Below are 25,273 nucleotides of genomic sequence, written 5' to 3'. Positions count from 1 at the left end.
TTCAGTGCTGTCAAAAGTCATATTAAGATCATTAATTCATTTATCCATTAAATTTCTCTCTAGAATCAAAGTTCTATAGGTCCTATTTCTGTATTATATCAGAAAACCAAAAAAGTGCAAACCAAAGTTCTAGTATTTTAACTTTCTGAAGATGATGTTGATATCGTATAAAAGAAATAGTTTTATGAAGAATTCTTTTGCATGTTTTGTAACTATTTGTGAAGACCATTGTTCATTATGTTATTTAATAATGAAAAATATGAATACCTAAGTGATACATTCTTTCCTCTTAGCATACAGTGTTGAGGAGAAAAATCTTTTTAAGTCACTCCCAATGAAAATTTCTAAGTTCTTAGTTTCATTTTAATAGCTATTCTGAATTATGTCACTCACTGTTTTATTCTTGTTTGGAATGCAAGAGATCAGGTTAATACTTAATTGCTATACCTCAACGCTACAGTTTTTTGATGATTATGCTTCAGTCTCCCAATTTTCATTATGCTCGTTGTATTGCCCTTGTTTAAAGTTTTAAGAGCTTATTGTACTCTTGCCTCCTTTTTAAAGTTTTTTAAAAATTTATTTTGAAAGAGGGAGAGAGAGAGAGAGAGAGAGAATCCCAAGTAGGCTGTGCACTCTCATCACAGAACCTGATGTGGCGCTTGAACTCATGAACCTGTGAGATCATGACCTGAGCCAAAATCAAGAGTCAGACACTTAACCGACTGAGCCACCCAGATGTCCCATACCCTTGCCTCTTTTTAAAGCTTCTTTGATTTTTTTTTGAAGTAGGAGAGTTATAAAAATACATCTCTCCTTCTATCCAATCACACATCCTGACATCCATGCATCTATCCTTCCATCTTTTTGTCCAACCTCCATACTTTATCTACCCATCCACCCATCCATCCATCTACTCATCTTCCTATCCATTCATTTATTTTTTCAAATTTCTTACTGCATATAGCCAAAAATATCCAAAGAAGGTGAATATAATGCATATTATGATTGTTAGTAGACCCATGGATCCAGAGAATGTCTATTCTAGAACTAGATCAATTTCTTCATTTTACAAAAGGAATGTAGCGGCTTTAAAAAATATATCATTTTAGCTGACTTTTCACAATTCTGGCTTACACTGAAACAAAGCTTTTCTGGAATTCTGGAACTATTTAATAGTTTTTAAGTGTATATATAAATCCTGAGGTGCTTTAGTAGACTTATTTAAAATAGTTTGTAAACTAATGTACATAAATACAACTTTACAAAAAAAAGAAAATAGAGAATAAAATTTATTAAAGAAGTCACTTCAGTTCCTTAATTAGTGAGCTTTGCTACTGCATTTAAACTATGAGTTTTCTTTATTCTTTCAAAAAAAATACTAGTAAAAGATCTGATTCAATGCAACAGGCTCTCTCAAGATGTTCATAATCAATTTCTATTCAACTTTCTAGAGAAATATCTATTACATGAATTAAATATACTCACATGTTTAAACCATATTAAGCTGGGCACTGCGAAGTTTTAATATATTGAGTATAATAGTAAGAAGATTTAAGGTAAATGAATGTTAGCTACAAAATACGAATTTGTTCTTTACAAATCTTGATCTTGTACACCTGTACATAGAAAGCTTTTATGAACCATGTGATATTCAGCTACTATTGGGAAAGTAAAATCACTTCTATTGATGAGATTTAGTCTATATTCTTTCACTGTAACATTATAACTCACTAAAAATAATTAAAATTCTGTTCGAGTCAAAAATAAGATGGAACTAAAATTCTAGGCATTTTAAATTTATATTACAATTGGTATAATTTCAATGGATGTAAAATTCCAGAACGGATGTAGAATTCATAGGATTAGCACAATTAATACAGCAAAAATATCATCTGTAATTTCTCACAGCACAAATAAAAATATTTACTTGTTTATATGGTTACATGTATTTATACCAAGATGGATATATGTTGATCAGCAAAGCTGAGAAGGAAACCAGTAGATAGAACCTGATATATAATGTTGCTACAGCCAGGACTTATCTAAGTGCCATAGAAGGATTTTTCAAAAGTTTGTAACTTTTATGGTGAAATATACACAGAAAAACTACACAGATGATACTCATTTCATTCCAGCATCTAAACCAGTGCCCCACAGAGGGCAGGTGCAACAAATAAGTGATTTGAAAATATTTAGAACAGTTCCGGCCCAAAAAACAGTTTTCAATGATGGAGAATATCTGCATTAAAATGATAGTACATGTGGGAGGCTAGAGTGATTGAGGAAGTGAGTTTTTAATTGTATTTAATTTGTATTAATGTAATATAAAGTTAAATAGCAGTACATTTCTAGCAGCCATTGTATTAGATATACAACACAGCTTTAGAAAGTAGTCGATGAAAGCAACTAAATGGTACACACCATGAAAACACATAAAAAAACATTTATTTGTTCATTTATTATTTGCTTTTGGTTTTACACTTCCTTCCCCTGCCCATATCCTCGTTGTCAATTTTACTTTTCGAAACTGTAGACTCTTAAGACTGTTACCGAAGTTAAAATTATACAGAATGTATTGTCAGAAATTAATCTCTTCTCTTATCCCTTCCACTTTATCCTGACCATCCCTTGTAAAGAATACGTTTCCTTGTTTAGCAATTCTTCATGTGAGTCTTTTTTATAATGTGTGTGAAAATAAACAGATTAAGATATGCTTTCTTCTTTTCCTTTCATTATTAGACAAAAGGTAATATATTGACTATACTGTTATATTTGAAATACTGAGTTCATGCTGACATCTTCCATGCAATCCCATCCCACAGAGTTCTTCTTTGTTTTTTCCATGCCCTTAGCAGTATTTCCATTATTTCATAGGGATAACGCTGGCTCTCAAAAATTCCTACATGTTTACTTATCGTCTCAGTGCTACAACACACAGTACTCCTGGAGTGTTTCTTAGAGTGCTTTGCTGACTTTGCTATTTCCTCACCTTCCCTGTCTGTTCTTTTGGATTTACCTTTTGTTTTGTCTATTGACAGGTTTCTTCCTATGAAGGAAGATTCATGGAAATTAAACATTTTGTGTACCTTCATGTCTAAAAGTATGTTCATCCCATGGTTCACTTCATTAATGAATTGGCTAAGTATTGAATTTCAAATTCAAAATAACTTCCCCTTAGAATTTGAATATATTGCTTCATCTTTTTTCCCTTCAGATCCAGGGTTGCTCATGAAAGTCTGATTTTACTATTTTAATGATAATGTTTTCTCTCTTGAACTGAGACATAGTTCTTAGTTTCATTTTAATAGATATTCTGAATTATGTCACTCATTGTTTTATTCTTGTTTGGAATGCAAGAGATCAGGTTAATACTTAATTGCTATACCTCAACACTACAGTTTTTTGATGATTATGCTTCAGTCGCTCTTTATTTATTATTTTATCAAATTCTGCTTTGTTTATTTTTTTATTTTAATTTTATTTTTTTAAATTTACATCCAAATTAGTTAGTTACATCCAAATTAGTGCAACAGTGATTTCAGGAGTACATTCCTTAATGCCCCTTACCCATTTAGCCCATCCCCCTCCACAACCCCTCCAGCAACCCTCAGTTTGTTCTCCATATTTATGAGTTTTCTTCTGTTTTGTCCCCCTCCCTGTTTTTATATTATTTTTCTTCCCTTCCCTATGTTCATCTGTTCTGTGTCTTAAAGTCCTCATATGAGTGAAGTCATATGATGTTTTTCTTTTTCTGACTGACTAATTCTGCTCTTTTCTTTATCCTTAGTGTTCTGTAATGTTTAAGGGTATGTCTCAGAATGGTTATCCTTGCATCCAAGCACTAGAACATAGTGATAATTGCGTATAGACTCTGAGTACCTGAGTTTGAATTCTGACTATGGTACCTAGCACTTTCCTGAGGAAACAATGGTAACTTGGCAGAGTTTCTGTTTTTAAGAGCTCTCTGACAGGTTTTTGAATTTTTTTTAACGTTTATGTATTTTTGAGAGAGAGAAACAGATAGTGAGCAGGGGAGAGGCAGAGAGAGGGAGACACAGAATCTGAAGCAGGCTCCAGGCTCTGAGCTGTCAGCACAGAGCCTGATGCAGAGCTGGAATCAACTCTCTTTGCTCTCACCCAGGGAATCCCTAGCAACATGTGAAGGATCACCCAATACCACAGGATGATGGATATTTTGTTTCTATGGCCCCAAATGCCCCCTACACACTGAACTTTGTTTTGCTAGAGCTACAGAGCTTGGAGTGCTTTTGCTTCTCTATTTTTCTTTCACTCTTTTCCTGGTGTGTGTTTTTCCTGATGATAGAAACTGGAGAGGTTAAAAATGATCTTGAGTAATAGATAGATTCATGGGTGATTCTGAAAGAGGAAATTTTAACAGTTCAAACTCACAAACAGTAGGAGAGTAGATAAAAAAATGAAAGTAATTTGGAGGCTTTCTTAGCATATCTATATACCTGACAGAGATATTAAAAAGGGAAAAGGGAAGGCTAAAGTGTAAAAGATGGAATATGCTAAGTGTTAGTGAGGACACTGATCAACTATATCTCTCAGGTATTGTTGATAGGACTAAAATTTGTTCCAACCATTTTGGAAACTATCAGTGTCTACTAACATGACTTATATGTATATTCTGTGACCCAGAAATTCCACTGATTGGCATATTCCATGAAAATATGTACATATATTCCTAGTACCAAAAGACATGGAGTAAGATGCTCATAGCACCACTATATGTGATAATTCCAAAACTGAAAGTATTCAAATATCCATTAACCATAGAATGGATAAATAAATTATGGTATAATTGTATAATGGAATTTTATTGGATTTTTATTTGGAATTTTATATAAGAAGAAGAATAACCTAAAACTCTGTGTATCTTGTGGGGCAAATTATATAAGTTTAATGTTGAGTAAAATTTAACAGAAGAGTATATACAATATGATTCCATTTAAAATAACCAAAACAGATAAAACTAATATATTCTCTTAGAACTTTCCAGTCTCTTAGTGTAGTGGTATCCAGCGTGAAACAAATTAATCCAAAACTTAGCAGATTAGAATAACAAACATTTATTATCTTATACATTTTCTGAGAGTTAGGAATCCAGGAATAGCTTAGCTGGGTGTTCTGCTCCACAGTGTCTCATGAATTTGCAGTAAGATGTCATGTGAGCCTGCAGTTATCTGAAGCCTTGAGCAAAACTAGAGTATCAACTTTTTTATTTATTTGAAGTCCAGTTGATGTACAATATTATATAAGTGTCATGTGTACAACATGGTGATTTGACATTTATATGCCTCATGAAATGATCACATGCTGTCTATTTACCATCCATCACCACACAAAGTTGTTACAGTATTATTGATTATATCTCGTATGCTGTACTTTTTATACCTATAACTTACTTGTTTTATATAAATGGATGTTGGTACCTTTTAATCCCCTTTATCTATTTTATCCATTCTCCTCTTCACCTTCTTCTCTGGCAACTACCAATTTGTTCTTTGTATTTATGAGTCTGTTTTGTTTTGTTTAGTTTGTTCATTTGTTTGTTTGTTTGCTTGTTTTTGTTTTAACTTTCACATATAAATAAAGTCATCTGGTATTTGTCTTTTTCTGAGTTATTTCACTTAGCATTGTACTATCTAGATCCATTCATGTTCTGCAAATTGAAAGATTTCAACTTTCTTGTGATTGAGTAATATTTCATTGTATATATGTACCACATCTTCTTTATCCATTCATCTATTGATGGGCAATTAGGTTGCTTCCATACCATGGCTGTTTTAAATATTTCAGTGGACATAGGGGTGAATATATCTTTTCGAATTAGTATTTTCATTTTTAATGGATATAGACCCAGAAGTGGAATTGATGGATCATATGGTGGATCTATTTTTAATTTTTGAGGAATTTCCATACTGTTTTTGATACGGGTGCATCAGTTTACATTTCTACTAACAGTGTACAAAGGTTCCTTTTTCTCCACATCCTCACTAATACTTGTTATTTATTTATTTATTCATTTATTTATTTATTTTTATAGTTTTGATATTAGCCATTCTGAGAGCTGTGAGGTAATATCTTATTGTGGTTTTGATTTACATTTCCCTGATGATTAGTGATACTGAGCATCTTTTTATGTATCTGTTGGCCATCTGTATGTCTTTTTTGGGAAAATGTCTACTCAAGTCATCTGCCCATTTTTTAACCAGATTGTTTGTTTGTTTGGAGTTAGATTGTATGAGCTCCTTATATATTTTGGATACTAACCCTTTATTAGATACATCATTTGCAAAGGTCTTCTACTATTCAGTAGGTTGCCTTTTTATTTTAACAATGGTTTCCTTCACTATACAAAAGCTTTTTAGTTTGACATAATCCCATTTATTATGTTTTGTCACTCTTGCCTGAGCAGAAAAATCTGAAAAAAAAAAAATATTGCTAAGACTGATGTCCAAGAGTTTACTGCTTGTTTTCTTTTAGAAGTTTTATGATTTCAAGTCTTACATTTAGATTTTTAATCCATTTTTGAATTTATTTTTGTGTATGGTATAAGAAAGTGGTCTAGTCTCATTCTTTCTTTTGCATGTAGCTGTCCAGTTTTTTCAACACCAATTATTGAAAAGACTGGTTTTTTTCCTCCTTGTGTATTCTTCCCTTTTTTGTTGTAGATTTATTGACCATATAAGCATAGATTTATTTCTGGGCTCTCTATTTTGTTTCATTGATTTATGTGTCTGTTTTTGTGCCAGTACCATACTGTTTTGATTACTGTAACTTTGTGGTATAACTTGAAATCAGGGAGTGTGATACCTCCAGCTTTGTTCTGCTTTCTAAGATTGCTTTGGGTATTCAGGTTTATTTTATGGTCCCATACAAATTTTAGAAATATTTTTTCAAGTTCTGTGAAAAATGCTATTGAAACTTCAATAGGGATTGCATTGGATCTGTAGATTGCTTTGGGTAGTATGGACATTTTAACAATATTAATTCTTGCAATTAATGAGCATGGAATATCTTTCCATTTATTTGTGTCATCTTAAATTTCTATCATCAGTGTCTTGTAGTTTTCACGCATAAGTCTCTCACCTCCTTGGTTACATTTATCCTTAGGTATTTTATTCTTTTTGGTGCATTACAAATGGAATTATTTTCTTAATTTTTCTTTCTCGTAGTTCAAAATTAATGTGTACAAATGCAACAGATTTTGCGTATTAATTTTGTATCCTATAGCTTTACTGAATTTATTTATTAACTTTAACAGTTTTTTGGTGAAGTTTTTAGAGTTTTATTCATATAGTATCATGTCATCTTCAAAGAGTGACAGTTTTACTTCGTCCTCACAAATTTGGATACCTTTTATTTCTTATTCTTGTCTGATTGTTGTGGCTAGGATTTTGAATAATATGTTGAATAAAAGTGATGGGAGTGGGTATCCTTGTCTTGTCCCTGATCTTAGAGGGAAAAGTTTCAGCTTTTCACTTTTGAGTATGATGTTAGCTGAAAGTGTGCTATATATGACCTTTATTATACAGAGATATGTTCCCTCCACATCCACTTTATTGAGAGTTTTTAACCACGAATGGATTTTGAATTTCGTGAAATGCTTTTTCTGCATTATTGAGATGATCCTTCATTTTGTTAATGTGGTGTGTCACTTTGATTCATTTGTGGATATTGAACCAGGCTTCTATCCCTGGAATAACTACTACTTGATCATGGTATGATCCTTTTAATATACTGTTGAATTTAGGGGGCTAATATTTTCTGAGGGTTTTTGCATCCATGTTAATCATAGACATTGGCCTCTAAAGTTCTTTTTTGTGTGTGGTATCTTGTTTGGTACTGGTATCAGGTAATACTGGCCTTGTAGAATGATTTTGGAAGCATTCCTTTCTCTTCATTTTGTTGGACGAGTTTGAGAAGGATAGGTATTAACTATCTTTAAATGCTTCATAGAATTTACCTCTGAAGCCATCTGATCCTGGACTGTCATTTGTTGGGAGTTTTCTGATTACTAATTTATATCATTTCTAATAATCTTCCCATTCAGATTTTCTATTTCTTCTTGATTACTTTTTAGAAGATTGTATGTTTGTAGGAATTTATCCACTTCTTCTAGATTGTATAATTTGTTGGCATATAATTGTTTATGTAGTCTCTTATAATTCTTTGTATTTTGTGGTGTTAGTTGTTACTTTTTCTCTTTTATTTATTCTATTTAAATGTTGATCTATTTATTTTTGAGAGAGAGAGAGAGAGAGAGAGAGAGAGAGAATGAGCTGGGGAGTGGCAGAGAGAGAGAGAGATAGACAGAGAATCTGAAGCAGGCTCTGCCCTGTCAGCACAGTGCCCGATGTGGGGCTTGAACTCACAAACCATGAGATCATGACCTGAACTGAAGTCTAACACTTAACTGACTAAGCCACACAGGCACCCCTTTTTTTCTGATTTTATTTGGGCCTTCTCTTTTTCTTGATGAGTCTGACTAAAGGTTTATCAATTTTGTTTATTTTGTCGAAGAATCAGCTCTTTATTTGATTGATCTGTTTTATTTTTTAAAATTCAGTCTCTATTTCATGTATTCACTGATCTTTATTATTTCCTTCCTTCTACTAACTTTGGGCTTTGTTCTTTTTTCCTAGCTTCTTGTAAGGTTTGATTGTTTATTCGAGATTTTTCTTGTTTCTTGAGGTAAGCCCATATTGCTATAAATTTTCTAGAGGGTCCATTTCTAAGCTCACTCATATGGCTGTTGACCTGAGGCCTCATATCCTTGATAGCTGTTGGCTATCGGTGTCAGTTCATTGCCTTATGAGCCTCTTTATAGGGCTGTTTACAACCTAATAGCTAAAGTTCACAGAGCAAACAATGTGAAAGAGAGAGAATGACTAAGATGGAATCCTTGATGTATTTTCTTAACATATTCTAAGAAGTAACATACCATCACTTATGCTACATCTTACAGGGCACACAGATCTGGTACAGTGTAGGAAAAAGGTACAGAAAGACATAAATACCAGGAGGTTGGGATCACTGGGAGCCATGAGGAGGGTTAGCTATCACACTTAGTAAAGATTTAGATTGATAGATTTTGAGAAGTATAAGATTATATTGATAATTTAAATATTTGAAAATTTGTACTGAAAAATACAAAAGAAACTACCCCTCCAAAAATTTTTTTTAAAGAGGTGATTTTTAACTCCATGAAAATAAAGTGGTACATAAGCAAGCAAGGTCATCATAGTATATCATTTGATTCAGGTTCAGTTTTAGATATTTAAATAATTATATTTATTTAACCAGTCATTGTGATGTAAACAAATTTGACAATGATATGAAGTATGAAAGAGAAAAAAATTTATATTAAGTAGTCATTGACAAATTTCTAGAACATTTAAATCAAGATATATTATTTCTTAATATTAATATATTATTTAGGGTGCCAGGGTGGCTCAGTTGGTTAAGCGCTTGACTTCACCTCAGGTCATAATCTCATGGCTCATGAGTTTGAGCCCCGCGTTGGGCTTTGTGCTGACAGCTCAGAGTCTGGAGCTTGCTTCGGATTCTGTGTCTCCCTCCCTCTCTCTGCCCCTCCCCCGCTCACATTCTGTCTCTCAAAAATAAATAAACATTTAAAAAAATATTTAAAAAAACATATTATTTAGATACATCAAATTTTTTAAAATTTTAGCTCCAGATAAAGGAGTTCATTTTCTAAGTCACTAGAAGTATATAAAGAAGTATATAAAGTCACTAGAAGTATATAAAGTATATTCACATTCATATGAATCACATATGAAGTGATTCAGAATGTCATATGTAAAAAGAGATCCTGGTAGAAAGGGGAATTATTAAAAGTATTATGAAGCTATAACAAAGGCTTTTTCTCTATTTAATTTTTTTTTTTTGGAGATACTCCAGATGTTTGGAAGGTATGTGTAGAGTAGAATAGTGAGGTCTTGTTAACTGTGTGATGTGTCATAAGAACTCAACTCTGATTCTTGATCTTCTCATGTGAAAAATGGCACAATTCTGACAAGCCATTGGATTTTATAAAATGTAATTTGAGGGACCAAGTACATTTTTGATACATAATATTGGATTCCTACATGTTAAAAATATGAACTATAATAATCGATGTATTTTCAACAAAAGAAATGAAGGGTATGGAGCATTGATAGAAGTTTGCTTAATTGCATTTTCTGCCGTTATTAATTCCTTCCCAGTTACTTAGCATAACGTAAAGAAATGATAACTTAGTGTTGAGTGAACTTTCAAAGCCAAATATCTCTACCATTAGTAACTTACAAAGATAATATATAATCAGAAATATTTCAGTCTGAGTTTTACAAATGATAGAAAACATAATTTGATAACATAAATTTAAATCATTACCTGTAATGAGTCTGAATTCTTTTCTGACCTATTTATTCTTACAATTATGTACTCTCACCTACTTTCAAATGCACATAATAATTTTAGCAAGGTTTAAGAAGGAGTAAAATATTCTTGGGTTACTACCAGAAAGAGATTCAAGGCCCAGGCAAAGCTGGCCCTTTAGATTTGTTGTCCTTATGGCCAGAAATTAACATGCATTCTCTCAGGAGCACTGCAATAAAGAAGCCCCAAGGATTATACTTATCAAAAGGAGTCAGTACAGCATTGGGGTTCAGAGAGCTAGCTCTGCAGTCTCAATTATCAGCTCCCACATATTAGCTGTATGATCTCAGTTTCCTCATCTGGATAACAATAGTTCCTGCCTTACAGGGCTGCTGTGAGTATTACATGAGGCAATGCATATAAAATGCTTAGCACAGTGCCATATTCTGTATATTGTGATAAAGTCAATAGAGAAAGTACAGATTTCTAAAGAGCTCAGGACTGTTTTAGAATTTGGCAATATAAAATAGACAAGATACATTAAGTTTGAAGCTTAGAATGTATTGACCCAGAAGCCACCTTTGTTTAATAAAGCTATGCTCTAAACATCAGAACAGTTTATACTACCTGGCATTTCAATTGATTAGAGTGAATTTGCTTAAGGTGCCCCCTCTTTTCTTGATCAATGACTGTATAACATCATGGTATATTATGTGTAAAACTCATTTTCATGAAACTTAGGTAGATTATGCATTCAAGGCAGGTTTGTCAATTTGTTGTTCCTTCTAAATTACCATTAACTGGCTACTTAATTATACTCAGTTTGTATTTTCTTGAAAGCATTAAAAAAATTCACTTCTAGTCTCATCCAAGCAACCATATGTCCATAGTATGAGTAAAGCACACCCACAGCTGATGTTTAAGCTAATGAAATGAGAAATGTATTACATATCAGCTTTGAGTAGTTCATTTATGCTGTTAGAGTGAAAAAGTAGTAGTTTCCATCTGTACTTCAGAAATTAGACATTTGCTTCTGAAAGATTTTATTTTAATTGGAGCTAATATTAGTTTATTAGCAAAAGGCCTCTAGAGGAGTTAAAATGTAATCATGTAGCAATAATGAAAAGGCTATGTTTTATTTTCCTTAAAATACTCTAAATCTTTCTCACATTATCTCACATGGCAGTGAAAACTAGACCTTTGCATGATTTTTTGTTTGTCTTTTTTTAGCCAAGATCTACACAGGAAGATGATGGTAGTAGTTTCACTCTTCTAGAGACAGTATACTGTAACAGATTGAAGGCTTTGATAGGGAGAGCTTAAGTATTATTGTGGCACATTTGTTTGGTAGATGAGAACTCTTTTTAGTGAGTGTTTAGATAGGATGAATTTAAGGTATTATGAAAGATTTAGATAGAATTTTTAAGAGGCAGTTGGATACAGAGTTCTAGAATTCAGGGAAAAAATCTAGATTAGAGCTGTGCTTTGGGATTCACATCCATATAAATGGAAGTTGTGGGTTGGGACTTCTTTCCTAGGTGAGGTGGTATGAGTTAGCTCTCTCATTGCGTTTGATATCCCATCCATTGAAAGTGAGACAGTGGTGTCATGGAATCTCACTATAGATTATTATTATCCAAAGAGGTTTCTGTGATAATAGAAATGTTCAGTATCTCCATCTCAAAACAGTAGTCAACCCAGCCACATGTGTCAACAGCACTTGAAATATGTGATTGAGGGACTGGATTTTAAGTTTTAGTTAATTTTAATGAATTTAATTTTTAATAGCCACACATGACCAGGTAACACTTTTTATTACACGTAAAGAATGGACAGAAGAAAGGCCAGGGTAGATGCTCCTGACAGATGTAGGAGTTAAGAAGTAGGGTATAAATAATATATTTTAGTAGGTAAAAGAAAGAGGGGACTAAATAAAGTTTTAGTGCCCAATATCACCAATATTTCCCTATCTCAAAAACATAGCAGATAGGATTGTAAGAGATGATATGCAATACATGCAGACAGAGATTTGGATATAGGAAAAATAATATTTATCAATATTTTTGTGTAAGATAAAGTACTTCTTATCTTCTAGGGGTAGAATCATTGCTGTAAAAATTAATCTCTTCTAATTTTGCATCTTCACATAGGGCAGAGGCTTCCTCAATATAATATTGTAGTAAAGAGTATAGAGACTTTGTCAATAAAACATAGTATAGTAGTTAAGAGTGTAGACTGTACATCCTGGCAGTGTGAGTTCATATCTCTGTTTTGCAGAACTACCCTGGGCAAGATTCCTCATTTTTCATTGTCTTTACCATTCAACTAAGTTTTAACCCCAGATTAACAAGGGTATTTTTTTTAGCATTTAAATCACAGCCCACATTTACAAAAGTGCCTTGAATCTAGTGAAGAGTTAATGAATGTTACTATCATTAACCTTTAAAGTAAACTTAAGAGAAATTTTTGAGAGTACTTTGAAATCTTAATTTAAAAAAGGGCAATCAATAGATTGACCATATTAACAGATGCATCCTTAGACTCCTTCAATATTATGTTATTTTGGAAATTTTTGCATATGATTATCTATTTATTTACATTTTTTATGTTTTTATTTTTTTGGCTTTATAAAGATAATTGACAAATAAAAATTGTATATATTTAAGATGTAAAACATGATATATTAATATATATGTACATTGTGAAAAGATTGTCACGATCAAGATAAATAACATGTTCATCACCTCACATGATTATTTTTTTTTTGTAGTAGTAAGAACACTTAAGATCTACTGTCAGCAAATTTTAACTACTATAATATAGTAGTATTAACTATAGTTACTATACTGTACCTTGGAACTCCAGAACTCATTTATCCTGCATAACTGAAACTTTGTACCCTTTGGCTAACATCTCTTCATTTCCCCTACTTCCTAGCCATTGGCAAACACCATTCCACTCTTTGCTTCTAGGACTTCAACTTAAATTCTACATATGACTGTGATCATGCTGTATTTATATCCATATGGTTTTCCATAGTGGCTATATCAATTTTCATTTCACCAACAGTGTAAAAGTATTACCTTTTCTCTTCTTCCTCACCAACACTTGTTATCATTTGCTTTTTGATAATAACCATACTAACAAATATGAGGTGTATGATTTGCATTTTATTGATATTTAATGATGTTGAGCACTTTTTCATATACCTGTTGACCATCTGTATGTCTTTCCTAGAAAAATGTGTATTCACTCTGCTCATTTGATTATTAGGTTATTATTATTATTTGTTTTTAAAATAATTCTTGTATAAATTGTTGTATCAATTCTTAATATAATTTGGATATTAACCCTTTACCAGATATGTGGTTTGCAGATATTTTCTCCCATTATATAGGTTCTCTTCACTTTGCCAATTGTTTCCTTTCTATGCATTTTTTTAGTTTAATTCAATCCCACTTGTATATTTTCACTTTTGTTACCTGTTATTTAGTGTAATTTCCAAAAAAAAACCATTGCTAAGACCAATGTCAATTATGTCAAGTAGTAGTTTTCCAGTGTTCTAGTAATTTTATGGTTTCAAGTCGTATGTTTAAGTCTTCATGCTGTGAGATAAGGGTCCAGTTCCATCTTTTTGCATTTGGATATCCAGTTATCCCAGAACCACATACTGAAGAGAGTATCCATGCCTCATTGTGTGCTCTTGGCACCTTTGTCACAGATTAAACTGGAGACGCATGGGCCTATTTTTGGCTTTCTATTCTGTTTCATTGGTCTATGTGTTTGTTTTTATGCTAGCAGCATACTGTTTTATTTTGATCTAATTATTACCAGGTAAAATTGGTATATGTTAGTGTCAGGTATACAACATAATAATATTTGTATACACTAAAAAGTCCAGTTACCATTCATCATCATACAATTGGCCTTCACCTTTTTCATACACTCATCATCCCCCTCTCCTCTGATAACCACCAATCTGTTCTCTTTATTAGTTTTGTTTTGCTTTTTTTATGTGTTTTGTTTTATATAGATTCCACATGTAAATGAAATCATAAAGTATTTGTCCTTCTCTGACTTATTTCACTTCGCATAATAACCTCCAGGCCCATCTATGTTTTGGGGAATGACAAGGTTTTATTCTTTTTTTATGTCTGAGTAATATTCAATTGTATGTGTGTGTGTGCATGTACATGCGCGCGTGCACACACACACACACACACACACACACACACACACACACATTGCCTTTTCTTTATCCGTTACCTATCAGTGGACAGTTAGGTTGCTTTCATATTGTGGCTATCGTAAATAATACTGCAATGAACATATATCTTTTTGAATTAGTGTTCTCATTTTCTTTAGGTAAATATTCTCTGCCAATTTTTTCATTTGTTAAATTATTTTTATTTTTTTAAATGCTTATTTATTTTGACAGAAAGAGAGAGAAATCTAGAGTGAGTGGGGGAGCAGCAGAGAGACAGGGAAAGAGAGAATCCCAAGCAGGCTCCATGCTATCAGACATGGGGCTTGATCTCACAAACGGTGAGATCATGACCTAGGCTGAAACCAAGAGTCAGACGCTTAACGGGCTGAGCCACCCAGATACCCCTCTGCCCATTTATTAATTACACTGTTTTTTTTGGTGTTGAGTTGTATGAGTTCTTTATGTCATTTGAATATTAACCCCTAATTAAATACATCATTTGCCAATATTTTCTCTCATTTAGTAGGTTTCTTTTTCATTTTATTGATATCCTTTGCTGGCCAGAAACTTTTTAATTTTATGTAGTCCTACTTATTTATTTTTTCTCTTGTTGGCTTTGCTTTTGAAGTAAGATTCAAAAATTCAACCTGAAGACCACTATCAAAGTGGTCTTACTTTGTTTTCCTTTTTTGGTAAATATAAAACATTTAAAATATAAATATTAGACAACACACTACTTCAAGCATTAGACCAAGTAAGAAATCAAATAGTAAATCAAAATGTATCTCAAAACAATAGAAAAAGAAAACACAATATTCTAATATCTATGGGATGTAGCAAAAGCAGATATTAGAGTGAAATTTATGCTATAAATTCTTAAGAAAAAAAGTTGAAATAAATAACTTAACAATATACACAGGAACTACAAAAAGAATAAACTTAGCTGAAATTTAGTAGAGGAAGGAAATAACAAGGAAAAAAAAAAGTTAGAAACAAATAAAATAGAGACCAGAATAAATAAATAACATTGAGAGCGATGACCATTTGTTGCAAAAAATAAAGAAAATTTTACTGCATTAGCTAAGAAAGAGTGAGAGAGAGAGAGAGAGAGAGAGAGAGAGAGAAGACTCAAAAACCAAAATGAGAAATGGAAGAGAAAACAATACAACAGCTAACCACAGAAATACATAGTGTGATAACAGATTACTATAAACAATTATTTACTAACAACTTGGGTAATTCAGAAAAAAAATACATAATTCCTAAAAATGCGTAAGTTACCAAGATTGAATCATGAATTCTGAATCCAAGAAACAGGAAATCTTCTTAGACCAATAACAAGAATGAAAATTGAATTAGGAATCAAAAATCTCCCAGCACAGAAAATCCCAAGACCACATGATTTCATTGGTGAATCGTATTAAACATCAAAAAAAAAATGTTGGGGCGCCTGGGTGGCGCAGTCGGTTAAGCGTCCGACTTCAGCTCAGGTCACGATCTCGCGGTCCGTGAGTTCGAGCCCCGCGTCAGGCTCTGGGCTGATGGCTCAGAGCCTGGAGCCTGTTTCCGATTCTGTGTCTCCCTCTCTCTCTGCCCCTCCCCCGTTCATGCTCTGTCTCTGTCTCAAAAATAAATAAACGTTAAAAAAAAAAATTAAAAAAAAATGTTAATGACAGTCTTTATCAAAATCTTACAAATAATGGAATAGAGGGAACACATTCAAAATCATTACTACCCTGATACCAAAGCAATACAAAAACAATACAAGAACAAAAAGTCTGGTTTGTCCCAGATAAGTATTGCTACTCTTACTTTCTTTTGACATTCATTTAAATGATAAATGTTTCTCCAACCTCTCACTTTCAATCTGCAAGTGTCTTTAGGTCTAAAATGAGTCTCCTATAGGTAGCGTATAGATGGGTCTTATTTTTTTGTTTGTTTGTTTTTAAGAAGATAGAAGTTTATTGAATAAGAGCACAGGAGCAGCAGGCAGAATGGCAGAGGAAAGGCTATCTGCTGGGTCTTGTTTTGTTTTGTTTTGTTTTGTTTTTTTTAAATCCATTCTGATACCCTTTGTCTTTTAATTGGAGTACTTAGTCCATTTACATACAAAGTAATTTTGATAGATATATATTTATTCCCATTTTATTATGTGTTTTGTTGTTATTTCTGGATATTTTCTCTGATCCTTTCTTGTCTTTGTCACTTTTGGTTTCTCTTTTGCACTCAGAGTCCCCTTTAATATTTCTTGCAGGGCTTGTTTAGTGGTCACTAACTCCTTTAGTTTTGTTTGGGAAACTCTTTATCTCTCCTTCTGATCTGAGTGATTGCCTTGCTGTACAGAGTATTCTTGACTGCAGATTTTCCCCATTCAGCACTTTGAATATATCATGCCACTCCCTTCTGGCTTGCCGAGTTTTTGTTGAGAAATCTCTAGCTAGCCTTATAGGTCTTCCCTTGTAAGTTAAGGACTTCTTTTGTCTTGCTGATTTCAAGATTTTTTTTTTCTTTATCACTCTATTTTTCAAATTCAGTTACAATAAATCTTGATGTTGACCTGCTTTTGTTGATTTCGATGGGAGTTCTCTGTGCCTCTCGGATTTGAGTGTCTGTTTCCTTCCCCAAATTAGGTTTTCAGCTATAATTTCCTCAAATAAACCTGCCCCCTTTACTTTCTCTTCTTCTGGGACTCCTATAATGAGAATGTTATTACTTTTGATTGAGTCACTGATTTCCCTAAGTCTATTCTCGTGTTGTATAATTCTTCTTTCTCTCTTTGGTTCAGCTTCATTATTTCCATTATTTTTCTTGTTTTATTTTGTTTGTTTTTGGTTTTGTTGCTGAGAGAGAGAGTGAGTAGGGTAGGGGCAGAGAGCAAAGAGAAAAGGAGAGAATCTTAAGAAGACTCCATGCAGAATGCAGAGACCTACATGAGGCCTGTGAGATAATGAACTGAGCTGAAATCAAGAGGCAGATGCTCAACTGACTGAGCTACCCAGGCACCCCATTATTTTGTTTTCTATGTCATTAATTCATTCCTCTGCTTTTTCCAGCCTGCCATTCATTGCATCAAGCCTGTTTCCAATCTTGTTTATTGTATTCTTCTTTGGTTTTTTAAACTTTTTTTTTATTTCTGTTGTAAGATTCTCACTGATGTAGTCTATTTTCTCAAACCCAGTGAGCATCCTTACAATTGTTGCTTTAAATTCTCCATCAGGCATGTTACTTATATCTGTTTCATTTAGATCTCTGGCCATGGCCTTACCTTATTCTTTCATTTATGATAAATTCCTCCATCTTGGCATTTTTCAAAGTCTCTGCCTTCTTCTATGTGTTAGAAAATCCAGTTATGTCTCCTGCTCCTGAAAGTATGAAGAAGAGATCATGTAGTGTCCAAGGCCTGGAGCTTCAGGGAGTGTCTCCAGTGTGTGCTGCATGAGCTCAACTATTGTATTTTGGCTGTTTTATCCTTCAGACCAGTCACTGCAGAGGCTCCCTTTGCCTTCTCTGGGCAGTGTTTCATCCCTGGCCTAAATGTGGTGAGTTTTAACTAGGTTTGCTCTAGTCTGCTCATGAAATGAGGCCTGACACCAACTCCAGCAGAACTGAGACCCTGCAGAATTCTCTGGTTGGGAGATATGTTGTGGGTAGGGGCTTGTGCTGGTCTTCTGAGGGGGGCCCACCACACTGGGACTGAGGCAAGGTGGACTGAGAAGGACAGTCCTGACAGAGCACAGGAGGGTGGGGCTTCATGTAAGTAGGTTAGGCAACCAGCATTTGGGCTGAAATGCTGTGCAGCCTCCCACAGGTGGCTCTGTGTTTATGCTGAGGGGAGGGAGAGAGAAATGGCACAGGCCAGCTCCCCTGTTCCCAGCGAGGCATCTCTCTAAATGCTGCCTCTCCAAGACACACTAAGAGTGAATAATCTCCCCCTTGTGTGTCCCAGACATTCTTTGGATCACAGTTCCATGCTATCTGCCCCTGGGTTGTTTGCCTGCCTTCTCTCCAGGAGCAAGGCAGCGCCCTCCAGGCTCTATCCCAGCCAAGCTCCCTGACCTTTAAAACTCCAGGCTTTAAGTCCTACTGTTAGCAAGAACTCACAAAATTCAGCCGCTTTCATTTTCTAAGCCAATAGCTCTGGGAAAATGTTCTCCTTGTGTGTTCCCTGTCTGCTTCTCTCTCTCTCTCTCTCTCTCTCTCTCTCTCTCTCTCTCTCCCTCTCCACCTTCTCTGCACCAGGGCTCCCTCCCTTCCACAGTGCTGTAATCTGTTTCTCGCCATAAACCACATCTCTGTACTTCTTACCTTTTTTTGATATGGCCACTTCTCTGTTTAATTGTGGAATTTGTTCTGTCAGTCTTCCGGCCAATTTCTGGGTTATTTAGGATGATTTGTTAGTTATCTAGTGGTGTTCATTGGACAATACAAGCCTAGGGTCTTCCAACTGGGCCTCCATCTTGGGGAATTCTGATGACTTCTTTGGTTCTGCTTATGTTTACTTAGGAGTTTTATGGTTTCAGGTCTTACATTTAAGTCTTTAATGCATTTGGAGTAAACTTTGTGTATGGTGTAAGAGAGTGGTCCAGCTTCATTCTTTTGCATGTAGGTGTCCAGTTTTCCCAGCATATTTTCCCATGTATATTCTTGGCTCCTTTGTTAGAAATTAATTGATCATATATGTATGAGTTTTTCTGGGCTCTCTATTCTATTCCATTGATCTGTTGTCTGTTTTTATGCCAATACCATGCTGTTTTGATGATTATAGCTTTGTATTATAGTTTGAAGTCATGGAATGTGACATCTTCAGATTTGTTCCTTTTTCTCAAGATTATTTTGGCTATTCAGGGTCTTTTGTGGTTCCATACAAATTTTAGAAATATTTTTTCTAGTTCTGTGAAAAATGTCATTGAAATTTTGATTCAATTTGCATTGTATCTCTAGATTGTTTTAGATAGTATGGCTATTTTAACAATATTCTTGAAATTCATGAGTTTGGATTATCTTTCCATTTATTTGTGTCATCTTAAATTTTATCAATGTCTTACAGTTGTCAGTGTATAAGCCTTTCACCTCTTTGATTAAATTTATCCCTAGGCATTTTATTCTTTTTGGTGCTATTATAAATAGGGTTGTTTTATTAATTTTTTCTTTCTGCTAGTTCATTATTAACGTGGAGAAATGGAACAGATTTTTGTCTATTGATTTTGTGTCCTATAGCTTTACTAAAATTGATTAGTTTTAACATTTTTGGTGGAGACTTTAGGGTTTCCTACATATAGTATCAAGTCATCTTCAAAGAGTGACAATTTTACTTCTTCCTTATGAATTTGGGAGTCTTTTATTTCTTATTCTTATCTGATTATTTTGGCTAAGATTTTGAATAATATGTTGAGGGAAAGTGGTAAGAGTGGGCATCCATGTCTTATTACTAGTCTTAGAGGAAAAGCTTTCAGCTTTTAATCATTGAGTATGTTTACTGTGGGTTTTTCATATATGAACTTTATTATATTGATGTATGTTTCATCTATACTCATTTTGTGAAGGGTTTTATGATAAGTTTTGAATTTTATCAAATGCTTTTTGTGTATTATTGGAGATGATCTTGATTTTTATTAATGAAATGTGTCCCATAGATATTGAATTTTTTTTTAATTTTTTCAATGTTTTTATTTATTTTTGAGACAGAGAGAGACAGATAATGAGCAGGAGAGAGACAGGGAGACACAGAATCTGAAGCAGGCTCCAGGCTCTGAGCTGTCAGCACAGAGCCTGACACGGGGCTTGAACTCACGGACTGTGAGATCATGACCTGAGCTGAAGTTAGTCTCCCAACCAACTGAGCCACCCAGGCACCCTGATATTGAATTTTTATATTTACATTGAATAATATCAATGTATTTTTTTAATTTATACTTTTCTTTCTTCATTAATTCACTGTTCTTTAGGATGTTGTTTAATATCTACATATTTGTGATTTTTCCAGTTGTCTTTTTGCAATTGTGGAAATTTGAATTTCATATCATGGTGTCAAAGAGTTTATTGATATGATTTCATTCTTCTTAAACTAATTAAAACTTGTTTTGTGTTCTAACATATGATCCATCTTGAAGAATGTTCTGTGTGCATGTAAGAAGAATGTATATCTCCTGCTATTGGATAGAATGTTTGTATATAGCTGTTAGGTCCATCTGGTCTAATATGCTGTTTAGCGCTGTTTTATTGATTGATTGATTGATTGATTGTCTGGATGATTTATCCATCTGTGTAAGTAGGGTTATTAAAGTCCCCTACTATTAATGTATGGCTGTCAATGTCTCCCTTTACGGTTTTTAATATTTGCTTTATATATTTAGGTGTTCCTTATTGGTGCAGAAATATTTACAAATGTTATATCCTCTTGTTAGACTGACTTTATATAACAGCCATTTATTTATTTATGTATTTATTTATTATTTTTTGTCTTCTATTACAGTTTTTGTTTTGAAGTCTATTTTGACTGATCTAAGTATAGTTACACCAGCTTTCCTTTTGTTTCCATTTGCATAGAATACCTTTTTCCATCCCTTCATTTTTAGTCTGTTTTTCCTTAGGTCTGTTTTTAATCTCTTGTGGGTAGCATGCAGTTGTATTGTTTTCTCATCCTTTTAGCACTCTTTGATTGGAGAATTTATTCCATTAACACTTAAAGTAATTAAGTATGTACTTATTTTAATGTGATTAATTGTTTTCTGGATGTTTTTATAGTTCCTCTTTGTTCCTTTCTTCTCTTGCTCTCTTCCATTGTAGTTTGGTGACTCTCATGTCTTGTTTACATTCCTTACTCTTTGCCTTTAATGTATCTAATATAGGTTTTTGCTTTGTGGTTACCATGAGGTTCACATATAACAAGCTATATATATATATATATATATAAAAGAACCTATACATATATATGTGTGGGTGTGTATATATATGAATCTTTTTGGGGTTGATAGAAACTTAGAATGCATTTTAATCCTCTGCATTTTCACTCCCCCCCACCAACACATTTTATGTTTTTGATATCACAGTTTACATTTTCATATTTTGTACCTCCCTTAACTAATTACTATAGTTATAATTTTATTACTTTTGTCTTTTAACTTTCATACTACCATTATAAATGGTTAATTCACTACCTTTACTAAATATTCACCTTTATCAGCGATAGTTTTACTTTCATATGTTTTCTTGTTATTCGTTAAGTGACCTTTCTTTTCTGCCTCAAGAAGTCCCTTTAACATTTCTTATAATACCAGTTTAATGGTGAACTCCTTTAGCTTTTGGCGGTCTGGAAAATTCCTTATCTATCAGTTCTGAATGTAAGCCTTTCTGGGTAGATTATTCTTATTTGAAAGCTTTTTCCCTTCAGCACTTTGAATATATCATACTATTTCCTTCTGGCCTGCAATGTTTTTGCTAAAAAATCAGCTGATAGTCACATGGGGATTGCCTTATATATAACAAGTTGTTTTTCTCTTGCTGCTTTAAGATTCTCTCTTAATCTTTAACTTCTGACATTTTACTTATAATGTGTTTGGTGTTGGTCCCTTTGGATTTATATTCTTTGGAACCCTCTGTGCTTCCAGGGCCTGGATATCTCTTTCCTTTCCCAAGATAGGTAAATTTTCTGACATTATTTCTTCAAATTCAATTTCTGCCTATTTCTCCCTCTCTTTTCCTTCTGGGCCCCCTGTAATGCAAATATTATTCTGCTTGATGTTGTCCCATAGGTCTCTTAAGCTATCTTTACTTTTTTTTTTCATTTTGTTGCACTTTTGATGTGAGTTCCACTGCTCCATCTTTCAGATTATTGATCCATTCTTGTCCTTCTTCTAATCTACTGCTGAATTCCTCTAATATAATCTTTCAGCTCAGTTATTGTATTCTTTTGCTCTGTGACCTCTTTTTGGTACCTACTTATATGTTTTATGCCTTTGTTGAAGTTTTTATTGTGTTAATTCATTCTTCTTTATCTTTATAAATTTGGTGAATATCACAATTAGTTTGAACTTTTTATCATGTACATTATTTATCTCTGTTTCATTAAGGTCTTTTTCTGAGGTTTCATCCTGTTCTTTTGTTTCAAACATATTCCTCTGTTTCCCCATTTTGTTTCACCCTTTGTGTTTGTTTCTATATATCATGTGAAATAGTGACTTCTTTCAGCACTGAAGCAGTGGCTTTGTGTAGGAGTTCAACTTTGCCCTTGCTTTGGTTGTGTCTTGAACCTTTGTGATTGTCTAAGTAACCTGATTTTGTTGTTGTTTTTGGATTATTTATTCTTGATAGGTTCCAATTTTTGAGGATGTGCCAAGACACATCCTCAGTGTATCAAAACAGAGTGATCTCAGTCAGCACCTAGTTTCAGCTGATTGGAAGCCAAATCCTTAGGCAGCAGCTTTTAATGTATGTACATATACATAATCCTGTGGGACCACAATTGATCCCTAGCTGACTCCTAGCTGACGCTAGGAAATCGAGAGGTGTCCCTTGGTTTACAGTTGCAATATTCGGAGTTCAGATGAGTGTATAAGCTCCTTTCTGGAGGCACCTGTAAGCTTGGGTGAGGCCAAAAGATGCAAATCCCAGGGCTTTTAGTGAAGCTATGAAAGAGTGGTTGGGGACAGGGTATATCTGCAGTTTTCACATTGTTGGAGAAGAGTGCTTGGGTGGGCACACCCTTGGCTTTAGTGAGGCTGTGTTTGCCCACACCCCCCTGTGCTAGCAAGCTAGAGAGAGAGAATAAATATGGTATTATCAGCACCTCCATCCCCAGAGAACATACCAACTTGTCCCTGAACCTCTGGCAGATGTCGTAAGATTAGCAAATGAATCTCCTTCACTTATCACCCAGCACCTCTTATCTCTCTAATGTAGATCCTAGGTGTTGAGGTGCCTGATATGGAGCACAAACTCCTTACTCCTTAGGGAGAATCTCTGGATTCAAGAAATTTCCTCCCTATTGTGTGGGTTGGATATTGGGAAGACTGCATCTCTGCCTCTCCTACGTCTCGTGATATGGTCCTTTAATCCATTGTTGTGGAGACAACTGTTAACCTAGTTTTCAGTTCTTTTTCAGTGGGAATTATTCCACATATACCTACAGATTTGGTGTCCATGAGAGAAAGTGAATTCAGGGTCTTCCTATACCACCATCTTGGAACCCCCGCCTTTTGACGAATGGGAAAATATCTTAACAAAAGAAAGTTTATTGTTTTTTTTTTATTATTTCTATGAGATAGAGTTATTACCTTTAATTACATTTTCCTATATTTGGCAACTCAGGTGATTTCTTTCTTTGAATATCTTCATGTTTATAATTTCAACTGTTAACACACCAATTCTTTTTGGTACTTTCTTGAGGCTTGTATTGGATAGGATGAGAAATGATTATATGGTCCCAGGCTGGGTAGAAAAAAAATGACATAAAGGAGAAAGATAATCTTTGAAAATATTTCTATAAATATGTGGTTTATTGTCTTTGATTCTGTTTACTTTTCAGAGATCCAAAATTATCCTGACAAAATATTTGGTCTCTTTACATTAAAAAATAATTAAAATTCTATTAATCAGATATTTATTTAAAAATATCTCATATTTTTTATGAAACTCCAGAAATCTGAAAATACAAATAGAACAATCTTATCTTTCTTATTAATTTTAACAGCAATTCCTGAGTTTGTAACACAAGTGAATGTTGCCTTGGAAGCCTTAAGTAAAAACTCTTTGGATGTATTTGATGATGATCAATTTGTGGACATCTCAAAGAAGATCTATGATACAATCCATGATATCAGATGTTCAGTCATGATGATTCGGGTAAGTTTGCTTTGCTTCCCATTGAATTATTGTAATGCCCTTCACCATCTGGAATGCTTGGAATGATTGCAAGAAATATTTTATCTCTATTTCATAATGTCAATGCTGAAATCCATTAGAACTTTAGAAATTCGTATGTATCCCTGAAGTCAAATCTACTGTCACAAACAACACTTTCACTATGTATTTGGTTATAACTTATGCAAATGAGCACATTTAACTGCTGTGTGTGCAGAAATGATAGGATTCCTTGTGTGCAGAATTCACTGAGGTGTCACATAGCATGATCAGGAGCCAAGGAAAAATACATAAAATAATTTGCTTTCTTTTCTTGAATGGAAAGGAAAGGATCTTTCTCATTACTGTGTTAAAATTGGTAGGAAAATGTGTCTGTTTAAAACAGGTTGTTTCTATGGTCAAACCCTCTCATACTAGATTATAGATTCAGAATATTCTGTAAGAAATCTCACTTGGTTAAAAAAAAAAAAAAAAGAAATCTCACTTGGAGCTGCCAGGAACAATAAACACATGAACTGTCCCAATCTAGGAGTTGTCTGTTTGGGGAAATATATGCCATCTTCTTAAGGGCAAAATTGAGTAATTTATTGTGGGCATACTGCATACACAGAGGCCAGGATTATTTATTTGGTTTTACTCAAATATTAATGTGGAGTATTTTTTTTTTAATTTTTTTTTCAACGTTTATTTTATTTTTGGGACAGAGAGAGACAGAGCATGAACGGGGGAGGGGCAGAGAGAGAGGGAGACACAGAATTGGAAACAGGCTCCAGGCTCTGAGCCATCAGCCCAGAACCT

The 25,273-nt window shown here is 33.8% G+C and overlaps 1 protein-coding gene across 1 annotated transcript in view; it reads left to right on the top strand.

Moving 5' to 3' along the window:
• Positions 1-25,273, top strand: part of CTNNA3 (catenin alpha 3) — a 1,681,070-nt gene that overhangs the window by 1,323,939 nt on the left and 331,858 nt on the right. The window contains exon 12 of the mRNA XM_047071866.1: positions 24,306-24,457. Coding sequence (XP_046927822.1) covers positions 24,306-24,457 — 152 coding nt within the window. The remainder of the gene's footprint in view (positions 1-24,305; positions 24,458-25,273) is intronic.

The sequence above is a fragment of the Lynx rufus genome, unplaced genomic scaffold, assembly GCF_022079265.1.
Source record: "Lynx rufus isolate CCGP_SWC_20201006 ecotype Redwood Valley unplaced genomic scaffold, mLynRuf1.p SCAF_11, whole genome shotgun sequence".
Lineage (NCBI taxonomy): Eukaryota > Metazoa > Chordata > Mammalia > Carnivora > Felidae > Lynx > Lynx rufus.
Note: the sequence above shows the minus strand (reverse complement) of the source record. Positions and strands in the feature narration are given on the sequence as shown.